This window comes from Leucoraja erinacea, chromosome 8 (assembly GCF_028641065.1).
Source record: "Leucoraja erinacea ecotype New England chromosome 8, Leri_hhj_1, whole genome shotgun sequence".
Taxonomy (NCBI): domain Eukaryota; kingdom Metazoa; phylum Chordata; class Chondrichthyes; order Rajiformes; family Rajidae; genus Leucoraja; species Leucoraja erinaceus.
Window position 1 is genome coordinate 38,558,170 of NC_073384.1, and position 23,773 is coordinate 38,581,942.

The 23,773-nt window shown below is 40.5% G+C and overlaps 1 protein-coding gene and 1 non-coding gene across 2 annotated transcripts in view; one reads left to right on the plus strand and one right to left on the minus strand.

The window, feature by feature from the left end:
• edaradd (EDAR-associated death domain) overlaps positions 1–23,773 on the minus strand; it is a 32,603-nt gene that overhangs the window by 8,696 nt on the left and 134 nt on the right. Inside the window, 2 exon segments of the mRNA XM_055639536.1 lie at positions 1,583–1,631; positions 4,114–4,166. Of these exon segments, the coding sequence (XP_055495511.1) occupies positions 1,583–1,631; positions 4,114–4,166 (102 nt within the window).
• Positions 6,468–6,631, plus strand: LOC129699905 (U1 spliceosomal RNA). Its single transcript, XR_008723946.1, has one exon. It is a non-coding gene; the product is annotated as a U1 spliceosomal RNA (small nuclear RNA).

A 23,773-nucleotide genomic window follows, 5' to 3' on the forward strand; every position in this document is an offset into this window, starting at 1 on the left:
GCCCCTCAACATCTCCCAACTTTAGCTATATTATACAGGGAGTGAATAATTCTTGACAGGCCGATCCTGATAAAATATAGACACATGTTAATGACACCATCACAACATTTGTGAACCACATCTTACACTTTTCTGCTTAACAGACCATATGGTGATAGAGCATTGTGGAGCTTGGGGCTCCAATACTCTGCAGTATAATGTGACATCTTACAGGTTAATGCATGCAGTTCTGCACAACGGAAAACAGCAGAAATACTGTTCATGAAAGATAATTAATGATGTCTCATCACAGGTAAGAAAGGAAGAAATGTTTTGCGGCAGTCATGTTTCTTCAGTATTCTGGAGCTCTATATTAGCATCAATGATCGCTTAAAAGAAAATCCACCGCCTGCTTTGTTGATTTCAAATTAACAAAGTAGTGCTTCATTGTTGGGCATGATGTCATTTGAATGAAACAAGTAATTGAGGTTTAGCCTTTCCTTTCAGAAGGACATGAAAGATATTGGAATAATTTTGGTGAAGTACAGGGAAGTCATTCCTGATATATTTTCCAGCATTTATTACTCAATCAACATGGAAAAATAAAATAGCTTTGCTTGCCGTTATTATTTTATTAGTTGTCATAATTGTTCTAAGCACATTTGCTGCCACATTACCTACACTAAGCAGTTCTGGAGTCACAAGCGTTCAAAATGAATGAGCTTTCTTTCACTGTGTCCTCAGAATCTCTTTATATTAGCTTTATGTAGGGTTTACCTCCAAAAAGATGTTTGGGTTATTCCAACAATTCCAAAACAATTCAAATTGAAGCATACATTTCAAAATTTCCATTGTAAATGTACAGGTTGACTTTCCCTTATGAAAAATTGAATTCTGTTAGTTCTCTAGGTGATCTGCGTTTAGATTCTGTATAAGGTTCTTGCTCCAGTTTCACGTCATGAGAGAAGCATGGAACGCAGGGCTCATGTTTCCGCAGAGAAACTGGAAAACTTTCAAATGTCATCACAGACTATTATTAGTAATTTCCCCAAGGATGCATCATGAAAGGAAGTCCCTGCAACAAATGTGCATTGATAGAAAATCAAGCAGAACTGAATCAGCACTCTTTTAAAAATGCTAATTACTGTAACCATATGAAATTTCTTTGTTCCTTTAACAATGCACTGGTTCATTTATTCCAACATATTTATTTAGCAAATTACAGGTTTGTAGGTTAATTGGCTTTGCTAAATTGTAAAATTGCCACCTCTACTTCCTATATACTAGGGGCAATTTCCCGAAGCCAATTACTTAAAATCTGCGCATCTTTGGGATTGAGAGGAAGCCAGACCACCTGGAGGAAACTAAGCAGTCACAGAGAGAACATGCAAACTCCACACAGACAGCACCTGAGGTCAGGATCGAACCTGGTTCTCTGGTGCCGTGAGGCAGGAGGTTTACCACCTACCATTGCGCCATCCATAAACTCTGACCCTACAACAAAATGACAGCTTTTATTCCCTATAAAACACATTGCAACTGCTTCATTCTGTTAGATGAAAATTCTGTCTACCATATGTTCTTGGGTCAAGAATATTGATACCTTTAATGGAAACACTGCAATCTGTAGCTTGAATAGGATATTTTTCAATCTGCGGATAGAGAAAGATATGTATTACTTTACATATACTTATAGTCTTTCTTTTAATTGGTGACTATGTACAAATCCTCGCATTGGTTTTATCAGCGCAAAGTAACATGCTACTTGTATGTGGCCCAAAAGAAGACCATTCTTCAAGTGCATGGAGATGTAGAGAAAAGACAAATTAATCTTGGGTGCACATTCAACTGAGTTGATATAATAATTTACATTAATGAGATTTGGATAGAAGATGAACATCCTAATTTAATCATGTCCCACTGAAAGTATAGAGGATCTGGCTAAGGGGAACAAATAGAAACATAGAAACATAGAAATTAGGTGCAGGAGTAGGCCATTCGACCCTTCGAGCCTGCACCGCCATTCAATATGATCATGGCTGATCATCCAACTCAGTATCCCGTACCTGCCTTCTCTCCATACCCCCTGATCCCCTTAGCCACAAGGGCCACATCTAACTCCCTCTTAAATATAGCCAATGAACTGGCCTCAACTACCCTCTGTGGCAGAGAGTTCCAGAGATTCACCACTCTCTGTGTGAAAAAAGTTATTCTCATCTCGGTTTTAAAGGATTTCCCCTTTATACCACCAGTGTTTACTTCAACAGTTATAGATGATAGAACAAGAAGGAAGATTCAGCAGAAATATGTATGAGTAGAATCGAGAAATAGAAAAGGTTGTAAAGTGTCAGATTTTATTAATCATGAGATTAGACAAGCATGCAGTAAAAACAAACTAGTCTTAATAGAGAATTTAAACTTTTGAACAGATTTGGATCAACAAAAAGAGTGAATTCCAAAGTGCTCTGGACAGTTTTCGACATGCAAAGAGTGCTATGTTTGACACTTCCTTCCACAAATGGTGGTTGATTTGTCGTTTGTGCCAACTGTTTCTTTTAAACCTGAGATTTATGTATTTCTGCAGAGCAAGAATATAAAGATATATGATATAGAGGCATGAGTTGCATGGAAATGGATAGAGGACAATTGGATTGCATCATGGGTCAGTCATCATCACCTTGTTGAAGAACACAAATAAGCCACAGAGGTTAAATGGCTTGCCTCTAATCCCATGTTCCCATCGCTTGTGTTAGAGAATAAAACATTCTACACTGAGGGAGTAAAGTTCAGATAAAAATGTGATCATCCCAAAACTCACTCACCATCAAAATACTAAGTTCTTTTGAGGGATAAATATGAATTAAAGGCAATTTAATTCTACCAATATTCAACCTTCCTATCTGTAAAAGGAGTGTACACTATATCGATGAAAAAGGGTGGCAAAGGTTTTTACAGGTGAATATCATTAGTATTCACTTCTTGCATTGCCATCTATATATGTGTTACTAAAACTCTCATCTTGTTTGTTTGTTTGTCGGTTTATATGTACCTATATTTACACAAAAGCGGTACACGATAACGCTATAATTTTTGCACCACCTTACTCACCATTGCCCTGTGATGTCAATTAAACAAGTTTTGTTCACATTGATGGTATATTTTACAAGTCATTGACATTTTAAACTTTAGAAAAAACATTTATTTTCCACTTGCCCTGCCTGTGAGCAGTGTTCCACCCCACAATGACATCACAATGGGATCTCTTTACGTCAAAAGTTCAGTTTAAAAAAACACAGTAGCATTCCACCTCACAATGACATCAAGGGGGTAGGGAGGGGAATGGGGTTATGGAAGGAGGGAGAGCGTGACTGAGGGTAGGGGAAAGGAGAGGGAGGGAGAGGTGAGGAAGGAAGTGGGGGAGAGGAGGAGGAGAGGGGAAAGAAGAGGGAGGGTGAAGATGAGGGGGGGAGTGCTGGGGATGAGGGGGAATGGAGGAGGATAGGGGGAGGAAGAGGGATGGCGAGGTGCACTTGGGGAGGGTTGCCGTGACTCGGGTCACAACGGGGATCTCTGGCATCACAACGGGAACCCATAAGCCACTCCTGCGCAGTTGGGGGCCATGGGTGAGTGGTGGAATATTGCGTTGGGGGGACCAGCCCTCCCATGTGACAGGGACCCACCAGGTACACTTGGTCTAGTTATTAATAAACTACGGGTCTCTGTCACAATATGAGCTTGGTACAGAGCTCAAAATAGCAGATATATGCAACATAGCCTGTGAAAGAAAATATTTCAAGAACATAAGTTCTATACACCTCAATCTATAAATTCCCTAAATACAAGGAGTAAGTGCTAGACATAATTTCAAGGGCTTGTGTCCATCATGTATAGCCTGATATGGTTCTATGATCTGGGTAAACATGATCATCACCTGAATTTGGAGGCTTCAGGATTTGTGAATAGGATCAATAACTTTTGTGCAAATTTCATTCATCCAGAAGGATGCTTTGTTATTTCACAAGCATTACTAAAAATTATCATTCAACATCAAAGCAAGTAAGTGCATTAAGCAGAATCCATATGTTATAAATGAGCATGTTCTGAAAAGGTTCACTAAGTGTACATTAGCCGTACCTTTTCTGAAGGGACACTAGGATCAGTGTCCTCAACAGCGACTCGGGCAACCTCTATTAAAAAATAAAATAACAAACGTCAATGATAACGAATGTCATAAATGCAAGACAACATAACTATGAACGTTGTAACAAATTAAGCACATGCATTTGCAAGCTTTTCTTCAAGGCAACGTGTTGAAATTGTGCTTCAGTTTGCTATTAATCCCAGACACTCACTTATAGAAAGTAGTGAAGAGAACTAGAGATCTTCACACAGAAGTAGGAATAGGACATTATACAGAAAGGATTCCTTTGAATCAACAGACATATGTTTTATTGACCATAATTCAGCAACATTGGTCATGGTATGAAGGTAGAACATCTGACCAAGTAAGTCTGGCATCTGATGTAGGAAGCAATAGAAAAGGAGAAAAGGAAAAAAATAATTTAAATAAAAATCATTAAGAAATGTAAGAACACCTGTTCTGGAAAGATGGAGTAATTGAGGTATATAGCAGGGAAACAGGAATCGGTGCAAATTGCCTACTTTTGATCTATCCCTGATGTGACTGATCACTATATTTCATATCAAACCATACCATTACCCAACAGCAGGCCAACACTAGGATGAGTAATTACTTCGGTACACAAAAATGCTGGAGAAACTCAGCGGGTGCAGCAGCATCTATGGAGCGAAGGAGATAGGCAACGTTTTGGGCCAAAACCCTTCTACTTCCATTGCTTGGACTTCCCTGAAGTAGCTCTGCACACTCTCATTTGTCATCTTATTGTCTCTTATTATGTAGTGTAGTTAACATTTTGCGAGATGAATATATGATTGCTTCTTTAAATATGATTGTACATATGTTGGCCTATATTTATCATTGGCAATGGGGCATTCGGACTGCTGATCAATCCTAGTTATTGTATAACATTGAATGATTGTGTTCATTGCCACACCAAATCGGAAATGTCCTTGCTCTTCAGGGAACGGGGATTCCCCTCCTCCACCATAGATGAGGCTTGCACCAGGGTCTCTTCCATACCCTGCAACACTGCTCTCCCTCCCCATCCCCGCACTCGCAACAAGGGCAGAGTCCCCCTAGTCCTCACCTTTCACCCCACCATCCAGCAAATACAACAAATCATCCTCCGCCATTTCTGCCACCTCCAACATGACCCCACCACTCGCCACATCTTCCCATCTCCCCCCATGTCTGCCTTCCACAAAGACCACTCCCTCCGCAACTCCCTTGTCAATTCTTCCCTTCCCTCCCGTACCACCCCCTCCCCAGGCACTTTCCGTTGCAACCGCAAGAAATGCAACACCTGTCCCTTCACCTCCCCCCTCGACTCCATTCAAGGACCCAAGCAGTCGTTCCAGGTGCAACAAAGGTTCACCTGTATCTCCTCCAACCTCATCTACTGCATCCGCTGCCAGCTGATTTACATCGGTGAGACTAAGCGGAGGTTGGGCGATCGTTTCGCCGAACACCTCCGCTCAGTCCGCAATAATCTACCTGAACTCCCGGTGGCTCAGCACTTCAACTCCCCCTCCCATTCCCAATCCGACCTCTCTGTCCTGGGTCTCCTCCATTGCCAGAGTGAGCAACACCGGAAATTGGAGGAACAGCACCTCATATTCCGCCTGGGTAGCTTGCGTCCGGATGGCATGAACATTGAATTCTCCCAATTTTGCTAGCCCTTGCTGTCTCCTCCCCTTCCTTAACCCTCGAGCTGTCTCCTCCCATCCCCCCGCCCTCAGGGCTCCTCCTCCTCCCTTTTTCCTTCCTTCTCCCCCCCACCCCCCATCAGTCTGAAGAAGGGTTTCGGCCCAAAACGTCACCTATTTCCTTTGCTCCATAGATGCTGCTGCACCCGCTGAGTTTCTCCAGCATTTTTGTGTACCTATGAAATGTTAGTCTTTGATATTTGGCTTTACGTTTAAATACCATGAGATTTTCTCCTTACAGTTGGAGAGTACTGATAAACTTTATATTTGACTTGTTTTGCTTTCGGCATAACTTCTTGTAAACTATGATATAACATAATGTTGAGCTCAAAAGTCTAATTTAAAATTCATAGGTCTTTTCAAAATTATCTTCTGAGCCCCATTTATTAAAGAGTCAAATTAAATTAAAGAGCAGCGAGCACATATGCATACAGTGAGGCCTCTAAAATACTCTCAACAAATTGAAGCGTTGTCCTCACATTATATTTTCAGACATTCATTTTGTAGGTTAATTAGCTTTGGTAAAATTATATATTGTCCCGAGTGTGTATGATAGCGTTAGTGAATGGGGATCACTGGTCAGTGTGGATGCTGTGGACCGAAGGGCCTGATTCTGTACTGTATCTCCAAAGTCTGAACCAATACTTACTTGGCAGGGAAGAGACCGTGATCAGAAAAGTGGTTCTCCCAGGACGAGGCGCTCCCATTGCTCTTCAGGTGGGCTGACGCCTGCGATGTCCCCAAATGCGGGATACTCGACTGCAAAATTTGTGGTAGTGGGGGACTACGTTCACGCAAAAACAATTAAGGCGGCACGGTGGAGCAGCTGTAGAGTTGCTGCCTTACAGCGCTTGCAGCGCCAGAGACCCGGGTTCGATCCCGACTACGGGTGCTGTCTGGACGAAGTTTGTACGTTTCCCCCGTGACCTTGTGGGTTTTCTCCGAGATCTTCGGTTTCCTTCCACACTCCATAGTCGTACAGGTTTGTAGGTAAATTGGTTTGGTATAAGTGTAAATTGTCCCTAGTGTGTGTAAGATAGTGGTTAAAGTGTGGGAATCGCTGGTCTGCGTGAACTCAGTGGGCCGAAGAGCTTGTTTCCGCGCTGAATCTCTAAACTAAACTCAGCAATGACCATAAAATTATTACAAATATATTTTTAAATAAATGGCTTTGTCCTTTCTTCTGCCGATCAAACCCGCACCCACCAGTATTGACCTATCACTTGCCACACTTCCATCCCCACCTCTCTTTCAACTTCCTCACTCACTTCTACAATCAGTCTGATGAAGGGTTCCGACCCGAAACGAGGCCTATCCATGTACTCCAGAAATGTTGCCTCACCCACTGAATTACTCCAGCACTTTCGTCTTTTTCTGTAAACCAACATCTGCAGTTCCTTGTGTCTACAAATATATTTTTGCTCCTTGGACTAATGATCTGTTGCTTAATTTTTATATAAGGGTTTTGGAGTTTGTAAAAAGGCAGTATGATTAATGCTTACCCTAAGGCAATACTGATGGTTTGATGTTTCATTTTCTGAAATTGGAAAGTTGTTAAAGTGTATGGAACTGTTCCACAGAGTTATTTTGTAAATCTGCTTGATGATTGATGTTGTACTCTGCTGTCTGATAGAGTGAAGAATTAAGCCTTCAGGGCAAGACATTTGAGAGTGAATAGTCTGCTAACAACAGTATAAGCGTAGCTACCATGGGATTTGGACACTTCTGTGCAGCATGTCAGAGTATGCATGCAGTTAAAAACTTCTGAATCATCAAGATTTGCCTCATCAGGAGTTATCACTTTCTAAATGAATTAATAAAGGACACAAAGGTTGGATCTGTAACGGTTATAATGCAAGGCCAGTCACCCTGACAAGAAAGATATTTTAGGTGGGACATTAGAATTGAATCATTACACCAGTTTCTAGAATCAGAAGGTAGTGTAAGTCATAAGGATGTGGAGACATAGCCCGAACAATTCCGTAACAGAGAACTCTCTGATTTATGGACTGATCTCAGGGACACAGTATGAGACGGACATCAAGTGCTGCTGGAAGGTCATCAACGGTGAAAGACACTCCTTGGTTGGCCCGAACCTTATTAACCTCCAAGCAGAACGAGATGTCCGTCAAGTAATGTGGCTGACTGGCCCCCTCCACAGACTGCAGGAGTACGTGCTGAAGCTCGGTGCATCCAACGCCAAGGCTCTGTGGACAATCTTGGTTTCTTCCGCTGCTGCACATTGGGGGGCAGGGAGTGGTGGAGCCACCCCTCAAACAAAGGAAGGAATCTCACCCCAGGGGGCCACATGAGTGGCAAGGGTATAGTTATGGTTTTTGGGAACACTACAAAATATAACGCTAACGAATGTATGTGTAGCCGCGGAGAATGTCGGATAAATTTTGCCATGTGAGAACAGTGAGAAATGTAATGTGCTTTTAAATCTTTCATTCTTATAGGATTGGTCAGGTTTAAGGAGTGGTAAGTGGGGAATGGTTGGAGTTGTGACCAGTTGGGGAAGCAATGGGTGATGCAAGAGTGAGGCACATCGCTGACGTTCTTTAGATCATGGGTTTGTGGCTGCCACCATGTAATCTTTGAACTCTTTCCCTTACATAATATAGACCAAGCAATGTCTGGGACAGAGACTGGGTCTATGAGGGAGTGTATGTAATGAGGGAGTGGTTTGTGTGTGTGTGGGGGGGGTGGGGGGGGGGGGGGGTATAATGTAGGGGTTACTCGAAATAGAGAAGTCAATGTTCATACCGCTTGATTTTTAGTTGTCCAAGCAAAATATGAGGTGCTGTTCCTCCAATTTGTTGCAGAGGGAACTGTCTCTGTGGAAAGTAGAAAGGGATGAGGATGGGAAGATGTGACTACTGGTGAGATCTCATTGGCGGTGACGAAAATGTCGGAGGATGATGTGTTGTGTATGACAGCTGAGGGGGTGAAAGATGAGGAGTTGGGGGGCTGCCCCTGTTGTGACTGTGGGGAGCTGGAGCAAGAGCGGAACTACACGGTACAGAAAAAGCACGTGTGAGGACCTAATCTATGATAGAATGGGGGAACCCACGTTCCCTAAAGAATAAGCACATCTTGGATGTCCTAGTATGGAACACCTCATCTTGGAAACAGATATGGCGGAGATAGAGGAATTGGGAGTAGGGGATGGAGACTTTACAAGAGGCTGGGTAAATTACCCAGCCTATCCTAGAAGGTCATGGCGTTTCACCTATCACATTCTTGGCCTCAACATCACTTTTTGAAATTCTTCCTCTACCATTTGGGGTATTCATGACTCTGATAAAATAAATTTACCCCCATCTTCATCTGATATGGGCACCCCTAGTTCTAAATATCCCCGGTTAATACCCTCTCAGTATCAACCCAGTTAATCCTCCTTAGATTCTTGTCTGATTCCATAAGATCGATTTTTCATTCTTCTATACAGGCCGTCCCTAGATCACAAATGTCTAACTTAAGTACACCCCTACGTATGAACAAGCTCTCATATTATTATTCAAAATTGTGACAAATATACAAATGATAAGTTCTATGTCCACAAGACTAATTTCCTTCCTTTCATTCTTCATTTTTAGTCATCGTTCTTTCTTCTAGTCATATATGCTTTTGATGCCATTAGTATAAATACTGTAGAGGTATGGTTAACATATTGAAAGATATTTGTGTTTTTTCCGTCTTACAGACAAAATCAACATGGATGTCTGGAAAAATTGAACTCCTTTTTAACCCGGTATGGCCTGTACTTCAATGAGTGCAATGATCTGAAGTAAAATACAGTATGTTTATGTTTCCACTGATGCTGTTTGACCTGAAGTGTTTCCAGCATTTTCTGATTTTAATATTTATTTATGAATGTCTCCTTCTATGTAAAGATTGACAATTCATCAACTATTTTGGTATTTGTTGTAACATTGTTGTTTATATTTTGCAGAGTGGTAGAGCTATTTTTCATTAATGCTTGCAAAGTAAGTCAGTGCCTGATCCGATCTTTTTCTGAAAAGTGTCCTGGGGTACATTGCACACTAAGGCAAATAAATAAACTTTTATACCATTGTTAAATTATTGTTCACGAGATGGCAACAGATTGCTGGTCACTTTCATTGTAAAATCAAGGTTTTTGCTGGTGCATTACTTCCCCACAAATCTTGCCTTCTTTTCCTTCTGTACATATGAACATTATTGGACTATGAGTTTCATGATGCTTCACCTTGCAGCAGCTTGCCTAAGTGTCTATTACGCATGTATTACCCATGTAAACAGAAAAGACATCATAGTGATGGCTAAACCTCTTTACCTAACATGTAAACAATTTTTCCAATAGATATAGGGTTCCTACATTTGACCCAATAAGAATCCACACTTTAGGAAAGTATCAAGAAAGGAAACTGTAACATAAATGTTGCAGAATCTTGTAGGGTTAGTGCCATTGATGAAGACTAGAGATAAGAAGAAACTACATTATCTTTGATCATGAAACATATTCCTCGCCATCAATTAAAATTGGTTGTATGAATGCCCTCATAAAAGGAAAAGTAAGGTATTTCTAGTCTTACTCGTGTTCTAACTGCGCTCTTTGGATTAACATGTTGCAGTTGAAAGGTTTCGCTTTACATGTTTCCACATGCCAAAATCTTTGAAGTGAGGAACATGAGCTGTGAAGAAGGTTGCCTTATTTTTTTAATTATCTGTAGAACGTAAATAATTGGTTAACTCCTCAAATAATGTATCATCTTTACAATATCAAAACATAAAACGTGTGGCACAGAAAACTATGTGCTGTAGATTATAAAATATTATAAAAATATTGTTACAAATTATATAATATTCATAAATATCTAATGGATTCTAATGAGACCTTGGCCTCAGCAGTCAACTGAGTCGGTGGATATTGGACTTTCTCAGTGATCGCCCACAGACGGTGAGACTTGGACCCTACACCTCGACATCCCTGACCCTCAGCACAGGAGCACCGCAGGGCTGTGTGCTTAGTCCGCTCCTCTACGCCCGATACACACATGACTGCTTGCCCCATCACCCCGCAAATAGGATCATAAAATTTGCGGATGATACAACCGTGGTGGAGCTCATCTCAAATGGGAACGAGGTCGCCTATAGAGAGGAGGTGCACAGACTTTCTGAGTGGTGTGCTCATAACAATCTCTCTCTGAACACTAAAAAGACAAAGGAGATCATCACTGATTTCAGGCGATATAGAGCGGAGCTCAGGCCACTGGAGATAGGGGGCGAGAAGGTGGAGAGGGTGATTAGTTTTAAATTTCTGGGGATCAATATCAGTGAGGATCTTAAGTGGTCTGTGAACTCTGCTGTAGTTGTAAAAAAGGCGCAACAGAGACTTTACTTCCTCAGAACACTGAGGAAGGCCCATTTGTCTGCTAAACTGCTGGAGTCTTTCTACCGCTGTTCGGTAGAAATCATACTGACTTACTGTATAACTGCCTGGTTTGGGAACTGTTCAGCAGCTGACAGAGCAGCTCTCCAGAGGGTGATAAAAACTGCCCAGGGTATCATTGGACTCCCCCTGCCCCCTCTGGAGGACATTTACCACTCCAGATGCCGCAGCAGAACCTGTAATATCGTGAAAGACATTACACATCCTTGTCACCACCTTTTCACACTGCTGCCCTCAGGAAAAAGGAACAGGTCGCTAAAGTCAAGCACTGCCAGACTCAAGAACACCTTTTACCCATCAGCAATCTTGGAACCGAACTCTGTCTCGGGAGCGGGTTATGGGGAAGGAGGAGGGGTGGGAGACAGTGTTCATTTATGTAAATGTGAATCCATGGGTGGGTTAGGGGAGGGAGGGTGTGTAAAAAGTATGAGTGTGAATGTTTGAAGTTCTTTTAAGTGGAGAGACACAGTAATCTCGTTGTATGTGACACATGCAATGACAATAACGCATTCTGATTCTGATTCTGATTTCTGGCTATATTAGCAGTATCTTAATGTTCATAATGATTTAGGATGGTCTTATTCAAGTTAAATTGATGTCCCAGAATTCTTCAAGCAGGGTAGCAATAAATGATTAAATTATTTTTATGTCACCAAAGTCATGTTGTTCCCAATGTTTTCTCAAGACCAAGTAATGTAGGTAAGTGGAAATAAAGAGTACCTTGCTTATGTTCGAGGAATTCAGCTAATAGGAATATTACCTGATATTGCCATGAAGGGAGTTAAATCTGGGCCTAGCATCTGGAACTATTCATTAGGATAGGGAAGGACAAGCAGATAGTACTGGGCTGAGGTAGCACCAAGGAGGGAGTATTGTAGAATGTTCTTAAACATCAATGTCTTCCTGATCCAACAGAAGGTTTGATGTCAAATCAACATTTGGACTATTCATTTCCGGATATGTATTCATTTCTTTAGCAGATTTTTTTGGATTTGCATTTTACTTCCTTAGGTTTATCCCAGATCCAACTTGGCCACCATTTTTTGACTGAGTATATCTGCTGCCTCAGAGATCCAGCAAACTAGGTTTGATCCAAACCTCCAGTGCTGGTGTGAGGAGTTTGCACTTTCTCCCTCCTGTTTCCCCCCACATTCCAAATGAAATGCAGGTTAATAGGTTGACTAGATGCTGTATATTGTTTCTGGCACGTAAATGAGTGTTAGAATGAAGATGGGCAAATGGGACTGTGGGGAGAATAAAATGAAATGACTGCAGGACTAATGCAAATGGATGCTTGATGATAAATTGGTGTGGTCTTGTTGGGCAGGAGGGCCTGTTTCTGTACTGTGTGACTCCATGAGTGGTTCAGTAGACAATAGGTGCAGCAGTAGGCCATTCGGCCCTTTAAGCCAGCACCACTATTCAATGTGTTCATGGCTGATTATCCATAATCAGTATCCCGTTACTGGCTTCTCCCCATATCCCCTGACTCAGCTATCTTCAAGAGCCCTATCTCTCTTGAAAGTGTCTAGAGAATCGGCCTTCACTGCCCTCTGAGACAGAGGATTCCAGACTCACAACTTTCTGTGTGAAAAAGTTCCTCATCTTCGTTCTAAATGACTTACCCCTTATTCTGAATAATGTCCATGCTTGGTTAATTGCTAACATCAATTATCATCTGGCTTCTAATGGAGATACCAAGTATTCTGCTGGAATTGTGAAGGAAACTCTCAAGGATTTTTAGATTTTGTCAGCAATTTCAATCGTCTTTCTTGAATCCATAAACCTCTGACATTGCTCATATGCCCCACTTGCACGACCTCAATGACTTTATTTGAAACTGAATTATTTCCAGATGACATTGTAGTGTTATTTTTGACTAGAATATTTCTGTTTAATTCTTGAAACCAAATTTAGTTGGACAAGGCTCAAGTATATTAAAAATCCTCACCTTGTCAAGATTTCTGCATGAATTGTTCTGTATTTCTGCAACAAATTGGCCAAACATTGTTTAATGCTGAGATATATATTCTTGCTTCTTGACAGCATAACCATTCAAACTGATCTCTTGGCTTCTCGAGTTGAAGCCTGATGACAAGAAGGTATGAGAATATATTTCATACCACATAGTTTCATAAAGTTTGTGAAAAGAGTAGATTGTCAGAAACAATCTCTTCAAGCAAAACCCAACATTCAGATAAACCAATTTTGCTGGTATCTTATTTGCCAAAGCTATCTCATGTCCCCTTTTGGTCCTCCTGATTTCGCTCTTAAGCGCACTCCTAAACCCTCCATACTCCCCAAGAGATTCACTGGATCCCAACTGTGTATACGTGGCATATGCCATGCTTCTCTTATTTGGCCTGAGCCTCAATATCTTTTGGGATCCCCACTCTTGCCAATCTTGGCATTCACTCTAACAGGAACACGCTGGTCCTGAGCTCTCTCTATCTCACATTTAAACACCTCCCACTAACCAGCCATCTTTGTATCTGCAAACAGCATCCCAAATCAACCTTTGATAATTCATGTTTAATACAGGCAAAATTGGCTTTGCTCCCAAATAGGACTTCAACATTTGGACCAATCTTATCCTTTTCCTTAATTACTATAAGAGTAATCATTCAGCGTTTTTTTTTGGATCAAAATCTTCCAATTACTTTACAACATTTACAATTATATAATTCACTTTGCATCATAAGAATGATAGTTGCAGTTCAAGAGGTGAAACATGACCACCTTCTCAAAGACAGTTAGGGATAGGCAATAAATGAAAATTTAATAAAAGGAAATACACTGTTCCCTTTGTCAATTTATGATGTCCTCCGAGAGGCATAATGTGTCAAAAGATATTGGGATTTATTGGCTTTCATTTCCATGTTGAGATTTTAATCTGGCAGACCAAATATTTGTGATGTAAACAATGAGAACACCATCTCACTTCTCTCTACACTAAGGATCACAATATGTACACAAACACATTGATAAAGAGAAAACAACACGTCCAACGTGAAGCACTAAATACCAGAATTGGCTGATGTCTCTCTATATTGAAGAATTTTATGTCATTCAATTTCCAGGCAAACACATGCGACAGGAATAGTACAAACAGATCAACACATTATTGCTGTCAACAATCTGACCTAAAAAGGATGACAACAAAAACTGATACAGCGACAGGGTTGAGAAGAACCATCAATGTTCTACCATTCCTGTACAGGTTCCAGATTCAAGAGACTGATGCCAATGCATAACATAGCATTCCACTGGGGTCTCTACCTTTCCAATCCAGTCAGGCCTTGCATAGAATTGCATGTCTCTTCAAGGAAAATTCTTGGCTGATCATATTAAATTATTTTATTTTAATATTTCTGTAAAATGTGTTTTAATATTCTTTCTTTAGTTACTTTAAAACAATTTTGTTCATTATTTGTCACTTGCATTTATATTTTTAAATAAAAGAGTTTATAAAAAGCCTGAAATAAGGTCCCAGGCCAAAATGTCATCGACCCATTTCACTCCATGGATCCTCCAGCATTGTGTGTTTTGTTTAAAAAGATTGACTGGCTTTAATAAGATACAAAAAGGTGCCTCCTGACAATTTTTATCCAACCTTTTTGAGGGAGGGAGATGTGCAGGGGAAGGGGCAGGATGAGCAGTACACTAATTGAAGACTCATCATCAGAGATCATGCAGTCAAGTATCATTGTATTCCTGATGGGTCAGTTCAGTGTGTCTTAACTTGCACCTGCAGGGCGATATATGTCCATATACAGTACATGAAATATATATCATTTCATGTATATTGCACTAACAGAAGGCTCAACAAGATGGAAAATCCAGACCTTAATATTATTTACTCTAAGATGATAAGTTAAACTTTATAGAAAATATTTCCCCCATCCTTAGCAAGAACTTATGAGTATTTAATGAATTTAATCACATATTCCATTCCCAAATCAGTTCTGACCTGGTAAGTTGGGTTTGTGTTAAACATTTCTATGTTGGAATAGACCCAGGTTCATAGAAACACAACTCTTTATAACTTTAAAAAGTGTAAAACTAATTTTCTTCATCCACAAGGTAAATATTACATTTAGCTACACAAAGATAATTTGCAAAGGTACGCTGTTTTTATTTGAAATGTACGTTGATTTTAGCTAAATATATGAGGTAATTATAGTCATGTAAATTACAGCCCGAAAACAGACCTTTCAGCCCACCAGGTGCATGCTGGCCATCACAAACACATTTTTGCACCAATCCTATCCAAACCCATTTTATTCCTCCACATTCCCATTGACAACTAAATGTTATCACATATCTCCACATTACAGGTAATTTACAGTGGCCAATTAGTCTTGTTAATTGGTGAATTCGAGCTGTTAGGAAATATTTTCTGAAGAGAAGAGACCTTAAATTCTTGAATTGAAGCGTATTTCCTATTTTTAAATTTTCCTCCATCATTGTGTATTTTGCAAAACTTGTTCTGTCCATGTATTTGTCTTCTTCCCTGATCCGTATCTTTCTCAGCTTACCACGCTCCCTACTATTTTTGTGATGTTGTCATTTCCATGCCAGCCACATAATAGAGAAAATAGACATATTCTTGCACAATATATACCAGTAAATAATAGCCGAGCTGTTTTGAACCAGTCCTCGTGGGAATTACTCCAAAGTATTTAACTCTGAACTACTTGACAGTTTATACGCATAATTACACATGTGGAAGCCCGAACAATAGTAAAATGTACACGTGTACATACATTACTCTTCTAGCACTGGACGGAGTACTATTTAAGAAAAATTAAAGCAGCTTTAAATGGAGTATAAATGGTGCAATGCTGTGATATAAACAAATGAACCTTTGTGCCTCATGTTCAAGGAACATTGTAATGAAAAGAGGTTTTAATTCACTGCCCTGAAGGTAAAGCACACTGCTGTTAGGCCTAAACCCTCACGTTGGTAGAAGCCAAATATGTTCATTGCCTCAGAGCCAGATCATTCTGCTGGTTCGACACTATTAAAATATGCTGTAATTTTTCAGCTGTAAGCTACCTTTATGAACACTTAAAGATGAAAAATATGAGTAAGTGTTCCATTTCAAAGCTATTTTCAAAATATTATATAAAATACATTCCAAAATATATAAGAGGGTATTATAGAGAAAGGGCTAGTAATTGCACTGCTGATACATTATACAGCTTTACAGCCATTAGTAACTCATTACTTAACACACCTTTCAACAGTCTTTACAAATAATTTGATTTAGGAACACCAACAGTTCCCTTGAACTCTCTCCAGTAAACTCCAATCCAAGTATTCCCCATGTCGACTATAATTGCAAACAACTGAAGTCCTTTAACATTCTCCTCTCCATTCAAATGTACTGTCATTCTCCCTTTCACAGAGATGGAGAAAATAAAATGAAGATCCTAACCTATCTAGGACTCCTTCATCAATTATTGAGTTGTAATTCTGCGAGGATAGAGGCACTGCTTGTTGGACACAACATAAATCTATTTGAGGAATTAAGTGTTTGTAAATTAACTAGGAGGAGTAACCACAAAATATTAATGTTTAACCTTAAAATAGAAGATGCAAAATTGTCCAAATTAATGTGGTAGCAACTGAAAGATATTCAAGACCACAACCCTTGGACTAATGTTGAGAATTTTATATTGTAAGGCTTGGATGTGCCATATGAAGGTGGTAAGCTATCAACATGATGGTCTCATAAGAACTATCTTTAAAATTAAATCAAATGAATGGCTTCTGATCCTGTGACATCTCAGCTCCACAGGATGGTAAAGAATCTGAATAACAGAAAACTGTTATGAAGGTGGTTGTCGGAGGTTACATGAAGGCAACCACCTTCAACTAGCATCGCAACCGGCTTTGACTAAAAAATTATCGATTTTTAAAAAAGCAACCTATTTTTAGTCGCAGCGTTTTTGCTTTTGTTGAAATAATCGCCGGAACATAGAAGAAGAGGAAACCATTTTCGACCATTAGGGAGACTGACAAAAACCTCCGGGAACCTCCAAAGATTTCCGTTCAGGTTTCCTAAGTGGGACAGGGGCATTAGGTTCGCCACTGTACTATCCAGGAAATATTAAGTGACTAAGTTAAAAAAATTAATTGTTGAGAGTTGTGGATGTAGCCCTTTCCATCATGCAGACCAGACTCCCCAACATTGACTCTACCTACACTTCACAATGCCTCAGAAAAGCAACCAACATAATCAGTCTTGCCCATCCCAGTCATTCCTTGGCCCCATAGCAGAAGTGTCCATGTTGCGGGGCTGGAAACTGGAAGTATCCCAACCTAATTCTGCTACCGCCATCATCTATTGCAAGAAGTGAAGGCTCCCACTGATTGTCGCCGACAGCTTGCGTCCTTTTCAGGACGGACAATGTCAACATTTGAAATATAGAAGATGGACAAGAAAGAAGAAGTCATTCCTTCTTCCCACTCCCATCACGCAGAAGATACAGAAACTTAAAAGTGTGCACCACCAGTCTCAAAAACAGCTTCTCCCATTCTGTTATCAGGCTTCTGAACAATCCTACCATAAGCTACGGTACTGTCTAATTCACCTCTACCTCATTACGGACATTGAACTTTATCTATGGAATAGGTGTACTACAATGCTGAAACAATATTCTGTACACTGTATATTCCTCTTAGCTCTACCTAGTGTGTTTGAGCTTGACGATTGTATTTAAGTATAGTGTTATCTGATTTTATTGGATAGCAGGCAAAACAAAGCTTTTCACTGTGCAATAAACCTAAACCTAACTATCCATTATATCAATGAAGGTGCAAATCTTAATCCGTCTAATTTGTAATTTAGAATAAGAACTGGCACATTTTTTTGCTTTGAAGTATGTCTAATCCTGGATCCAAGAGCCAATTCTTCACTGTAAACCCTGGGGAACCTCCATAAAATTGAGCCGTTGCCACTGGATTCTATGGGAAGTCCTGCTGTGGAACATCTCGAAAGATACTGCTCAGTAGTCTGGACTTCCGCATTTGACTATAAACACAAGGAAGTCCTGGATTTGCTTCCACTTAACCAGGTAAAACTCGGCAGTCCTGTCCAGACCACTGCTACTCTTTGAAGAGCAGATTGTATGAATATTGAATCAACTCAAAGCAATGCAAAGGACTTCTCTAGCTATCAATGCTAAATTGATAGTTAATCAAATTTGCCATAACCAGTCAAGCATTAGAGCATTTATAAGGCGTGGAATCAAGTTAGATAACTAGGGCTAAAATACAAGACATATAATCTAATTAAATTAACAGGCTTCAGAGTCAAATGGCCTTCTCTCATAGTAATATTAAAGATTCAAATTTTCTATTATTTTCCAGACAAATAGTGACACAGGGAGAAATGTAATTGAATTGTAGCAAATAGCCATGATAAAACACATGAACAAAGCACAGTTCAAAGATAACAGAGATATGATTGTAAATAATTTAGATATGGATTCTGTGAGAGTTTCTATGCACAGTTGACAAATACTGGTAAAATCCTGTTGAGACAACAAATGCTTGCTCAGCATTCCTGTTCTACAGTAGCTAATAGTTCAAAGGAAAATCACTTCTGACAATTGGCAAGGAAGGAGATAAAGGTGCAGCATCTTACTGTCATATAAACTTCAGGTGGGTTTTGCGGTTGTCATTACTCTTAGCTCATACTCCTGCTAAATTGGAGTTTGTATTTTCCTTTCTTTGTACCACCGTCTCATTGTCATCTATATAACTTTTTAGACGTTTCTGGTGCAGAGATGTATATAGCACAGAATATGAACGTAGCAGAAAGAGAACCATCTTACCCTCAGACATGTTTATTCAAATCAAATTTAGCTGTTTTATTTTATCCTAATCCCATTTACCTACCATGACTCAATGCTGCCTGACCATTTTGGCAATTTGATTATCAGTCTAAGAGCATGTTAGTTCTCTGTCACAAAGTTGTCCGCTAACTGCACCTGGCTATGTTACACCAATCTCCTGACGAAAGGATTCAGGGCAAAGAAAAATCAGGACAATATGACAACATATTTGAAACAAAATAGTGTGTTTACTGGAAATATGAAATACAGGTAGAAGATGCTAGAAATACTCATTGTTAAAACATTATGGGCTCATAGAGTCATACAGAACAGTCTTTTCAGTCCATTCAGTACAATCTGGCCATCTCACATTATATTCCATATCTTTTCTCCACACATTCCCATCAAATCCCATCCCTAGATTCTACCATTCACCTACATTCTGGGGGTAACTTACAATGGATAATTAACCTACCCATAAGTTGTGAGAACAAGTCAGAACACACAGGAAATCCATATTGTCAAAAGGAGACTGTAAAAACTGCATAGACAAGATTGAACCCAAGGAACTGCGAGCCAGCAGCTCTACTAGCTGCGCCATGGTGAAACACTGAATACTTCCAAAATGTTATTCCTTATAAAGCACTAATATCCAACGTCTTTAATCATTGTATTAGTTACAGACAGAACTGTCCTGGGAGTGAAACGAGTCTGCCTTTTTTCATGTAGAAATTTACACATATATTGTACAGCTCTAGTGAGACCAAACCTGGAGTATTGTGTGCAGATTTGGTCCCCTAATTTGAGGAAGAACATTCTTGCTATTGAGGGAGTGCAGCGTAGGTTTACAAGGTTAATTCCTGGGATGGCAGGACTGTCATATGCTGAGAGAATGGAGCGGCTGGGCTTGTACACTCTGGAGTTTAGAAGGATGAGAGGGGATCTCATTGAAACATATAAGATTATTAAAGGTTTGGACACGCTAGAGGCAGGAAACATGTTCCCGATGTTGGGGGAGTCCAGAACCAGGGTCCACAGTTTACGAATACGGAGTAAGCCATTTAGAACGGAGACGAGGAAACACTTTTTCTCACAGAGAGTTGTGAGTCTGTGGAATTCTCTGCCTCAGAGGGGGGTGGAGGCAGGTTCTCTGGATGCTTTCAAGAGAGAGCTAGATAGGGCTCTTAAAAATAGCAGTCAGGGGATATGGGGAGAAGGCAGGAATGGGGTACTGATTGGGGATGATCAGCCATGATCACATTAAATGGCGGTGCTGGCTCGAAGGGCTGAATGGCCTACTCCTGCATCTATTGTCTATTGATGGTAGGTTACACCTCCATCCCCCATTTAGACGGTCTCAAGTGCCTCCAGTTCTGCCATGGACAGAGACACAATCAATTTCCCTCTACTAACATCCTCCTCCACCTGATGGAACTTATTCCCACCCTCAACACCTTCTCTTTTGACTCCTCCAACTTTCTTCAAGTGAATCACCCATGGGCACTCGCATGAGACCCAGCCATGCCAGTCTTTTTGTTGGTTACGTCAAATAGTAATTGTTCCATCGCCAATTCTTTCTCCACTACGTAGACCAACTGCATTGGGGCTGTCTCCTGCACCTGATCAGAACAATGATTTTATTAACTTTACCACCAACTTTCTCCCTGCTCACAAATTCAATTGGACTATCTCGGACACCTCTCTCCCCTTTCTTGATCTTTCTGTCTCCATCACAGAGGACAGACTATCAACTGGCATCAACTACTAACCCACCAATTCCCACAATTATCTGGAATATATGTCCTCCCACCCTGCATCTTGCAAAGATGCTATCCTCGGTTCTCAATTTTTCCGTCTCTGTTAAATCACCTCCCAAGATGAGGTTTTCCATTATATGACATTTGAGATTTCCTCTTTCTTTTGTAAATGTGGTTTCTCCCCTGCTATCATAGATGGATTGCAGAGACTATTGCATCCACAACTGCTTGGTTCACTCATTCCTTCCCACCCAAACCACCCCCTGCCCCGGTATTTCCCCCTGCAACTGATGAGATGTAACACCTGTCCCCCTATACCTCCATCCAGCAGTCCTTCCAGGTCAGATTCACATGCACCTCATCTACTTTACATCGGCGAGACCAAGTGTAGACTCAGCAACAATTTTGCCAAACACTTACGCTCAGTCTGCCAAGGCCTACTTGATCTCCTGGTGGCAAACCATTTTAACTCCCCTTCCCAAACTGACTTTTCTGTCCTGGGCCCCCTCTATTACCAGAGTGAGACTATATGCAAATTGGAGGAACAGCACCTCATATTCCACTTGAATAGTAGCCAATGGTGAGAACATTTAATTCTTCAATGTTTAGCAACTACATACCCTCTCCCGCTACCACCCCGTTCTTTTCTGCCCCTCTGTCCTGTGCCCCACCCGGTCACATCTATTTCTTCCCTCCCCTTCCACCTACATACCTTCCTCTAGTTTCACAATTTACAACACTAATCCTTTTGTCTCACACTTCTGTCTTTTCATATCTGGCCTTTGCTAATAATAACCCCCCTAACCTGTATACACCTTTCATTTGTCAACCCCTGCCCCTTCCAGCTTTCTTTCCCCAGCTCCCCACAATCAGTCTGAAGAAGGGTCCTGACCTGAAAGCTCACTTCTCCATGTTCTCGAGATGCCATCTGACCTCCTACATTACTCCAGACTTTGTGTCTTTTTTTTCACACCAGCATCTGCAGTTCCTTATTTCTACTCTCTAATCATTCCTTTAAAAAAACCGAAGTAAACAATACTATGGTGTGCTATTTTCTTCTGCTAAGCTTCCCTATTCCCTTTGTCCTCACATGCTGTTGCGTATATTCCACTTTCACAAGTAGGGCAGAAGGAGGTTTGCCACATCCACCGTAAAGATATTATGGATTTGGAAGTGGGAAACAAAAATGTCAAGATAGGCCAACACTGTTATGATGTTTCGTTAAGTTGAAACTGAAAGTTGAAATGATCATTTTCACATAATACAGTCGTAAAAAGAACTACAAACTGAAATCTACAAGAGAAAGCTAGGATACTTGTAAGGTCTCAAACATGCCAAGTGGGATCAAGGGCAGTCACGGTCGTGCAGCAGTAGAGTTGCTGCCTTACAGCAAAATGCAGCGCCAGAGACCTGGGTCCGATCCCGACAACAGGTGCTGTCTGTATGGAGTTTGTACGTTCTCTCTGTGATCTGCGTGGGTTTTATCCAAGATCTTTGGTTTCCTCCCACACTCCAAAGACATACAGGTTTGTAGGCTAATTGACTTGATAAAAAATGTAAAAGTTGTCCAGTACAAAAAATTGTCCAACTTCCAGTGCTGCGTGATGCTCTACCTAGAGCTTTTCAGCGTACTACATCCAGATCCAGTTCCAGAAGTCAAGTTGTGTCGAGTCAAGTCAAATCAAGTTTGGTATTTTACCATATACACACTTCTTCATTATTACATCTATGTACTGGGCTTAGGACAGGTCATCTGAGGTGTTAGTGGCCAGGAATCCCTCCACCACGGTCCCACTAATTAAAACTGCACTAAACGCCACTTGTTTCATCAAGCCCATGCCATGATCCTGCAAGAGCACTCCTTTCACTTTATTCAATAGCTTTTCTCTGATAGCTTTGCTATTACTTCTTCCACAAATATCTATTTCCGTTTGAAAGTGACAATTAAATCTACTCCCCGCAGGCTGACACACCATTTTCCTTGTGACAGTTTCTCTGCTCTAAAGTGAATAATCCCAATGTATCCTGTCCCTTATCCCTTAGTGCAGTCTACTAAATCATTCCTGCACCCTCTTTTTGGCCTTTCTATTGTGCTATAATCAGAAGATAGACACGAAATGCTGGAGTAACTTAGCGGGACAGGCAGCATCTCTGGATAGAAGGAATGGGTGACGTTTCGGGTCGAGACCTTTGCTATAATCACGTGCTATAATCAGACTTGTTTCGAACAATCTAATTGCAATAAACATTGTGCGTTAGTCCACCCAAAACAGTTGGCCAGGGAAACACCTACATTTGTTTTATCCTGGTGTAAGTCACCGGGAGTTTAAAAGTATGATTCTTTATCTACCAAGCTACCTGCACTGGAATACAAGTGGAAGTCACTAAATGTAAAAGGACATTTCCATTGAGCAATTGGCAGAAAAGTACGATTCATTCCTAACTTATCAGAGCAATATAGTTACAATCGGAAGCGTTCTGGACAGCAAGGGAAATTCTGAACAATTCTTTGCAAGGAAAGATAATAATGAGTATTTTTTAAATGTATGGTAATTTATTTTAAAATTTGGATTCAAGACAAACTAAAATATCAAATCAAACACGAATGAATGTTCTGCAATCATTCACCATTACACGACTTGAGCTACCTAATATATTACTGACGTGAAGCCCTTGTACAAATTAAAACTGATCATATACGATATTCGATTGCTTATATTCTTCGGAATCAATATGCCCCAATCAATGCATTGCAAAAGAGAGCAATCGAAATGACAGACTTACTGTAAAACCACAAGCATCAAAACGTGGCGAGCGCATTGTCTTGCCTTTATTATTAAAAAAAAAGACCCTGAGGGAATAAGGTAAAATCAAACAGACGGAGCAACAGCTGCAGCACAGGTTTACATTAC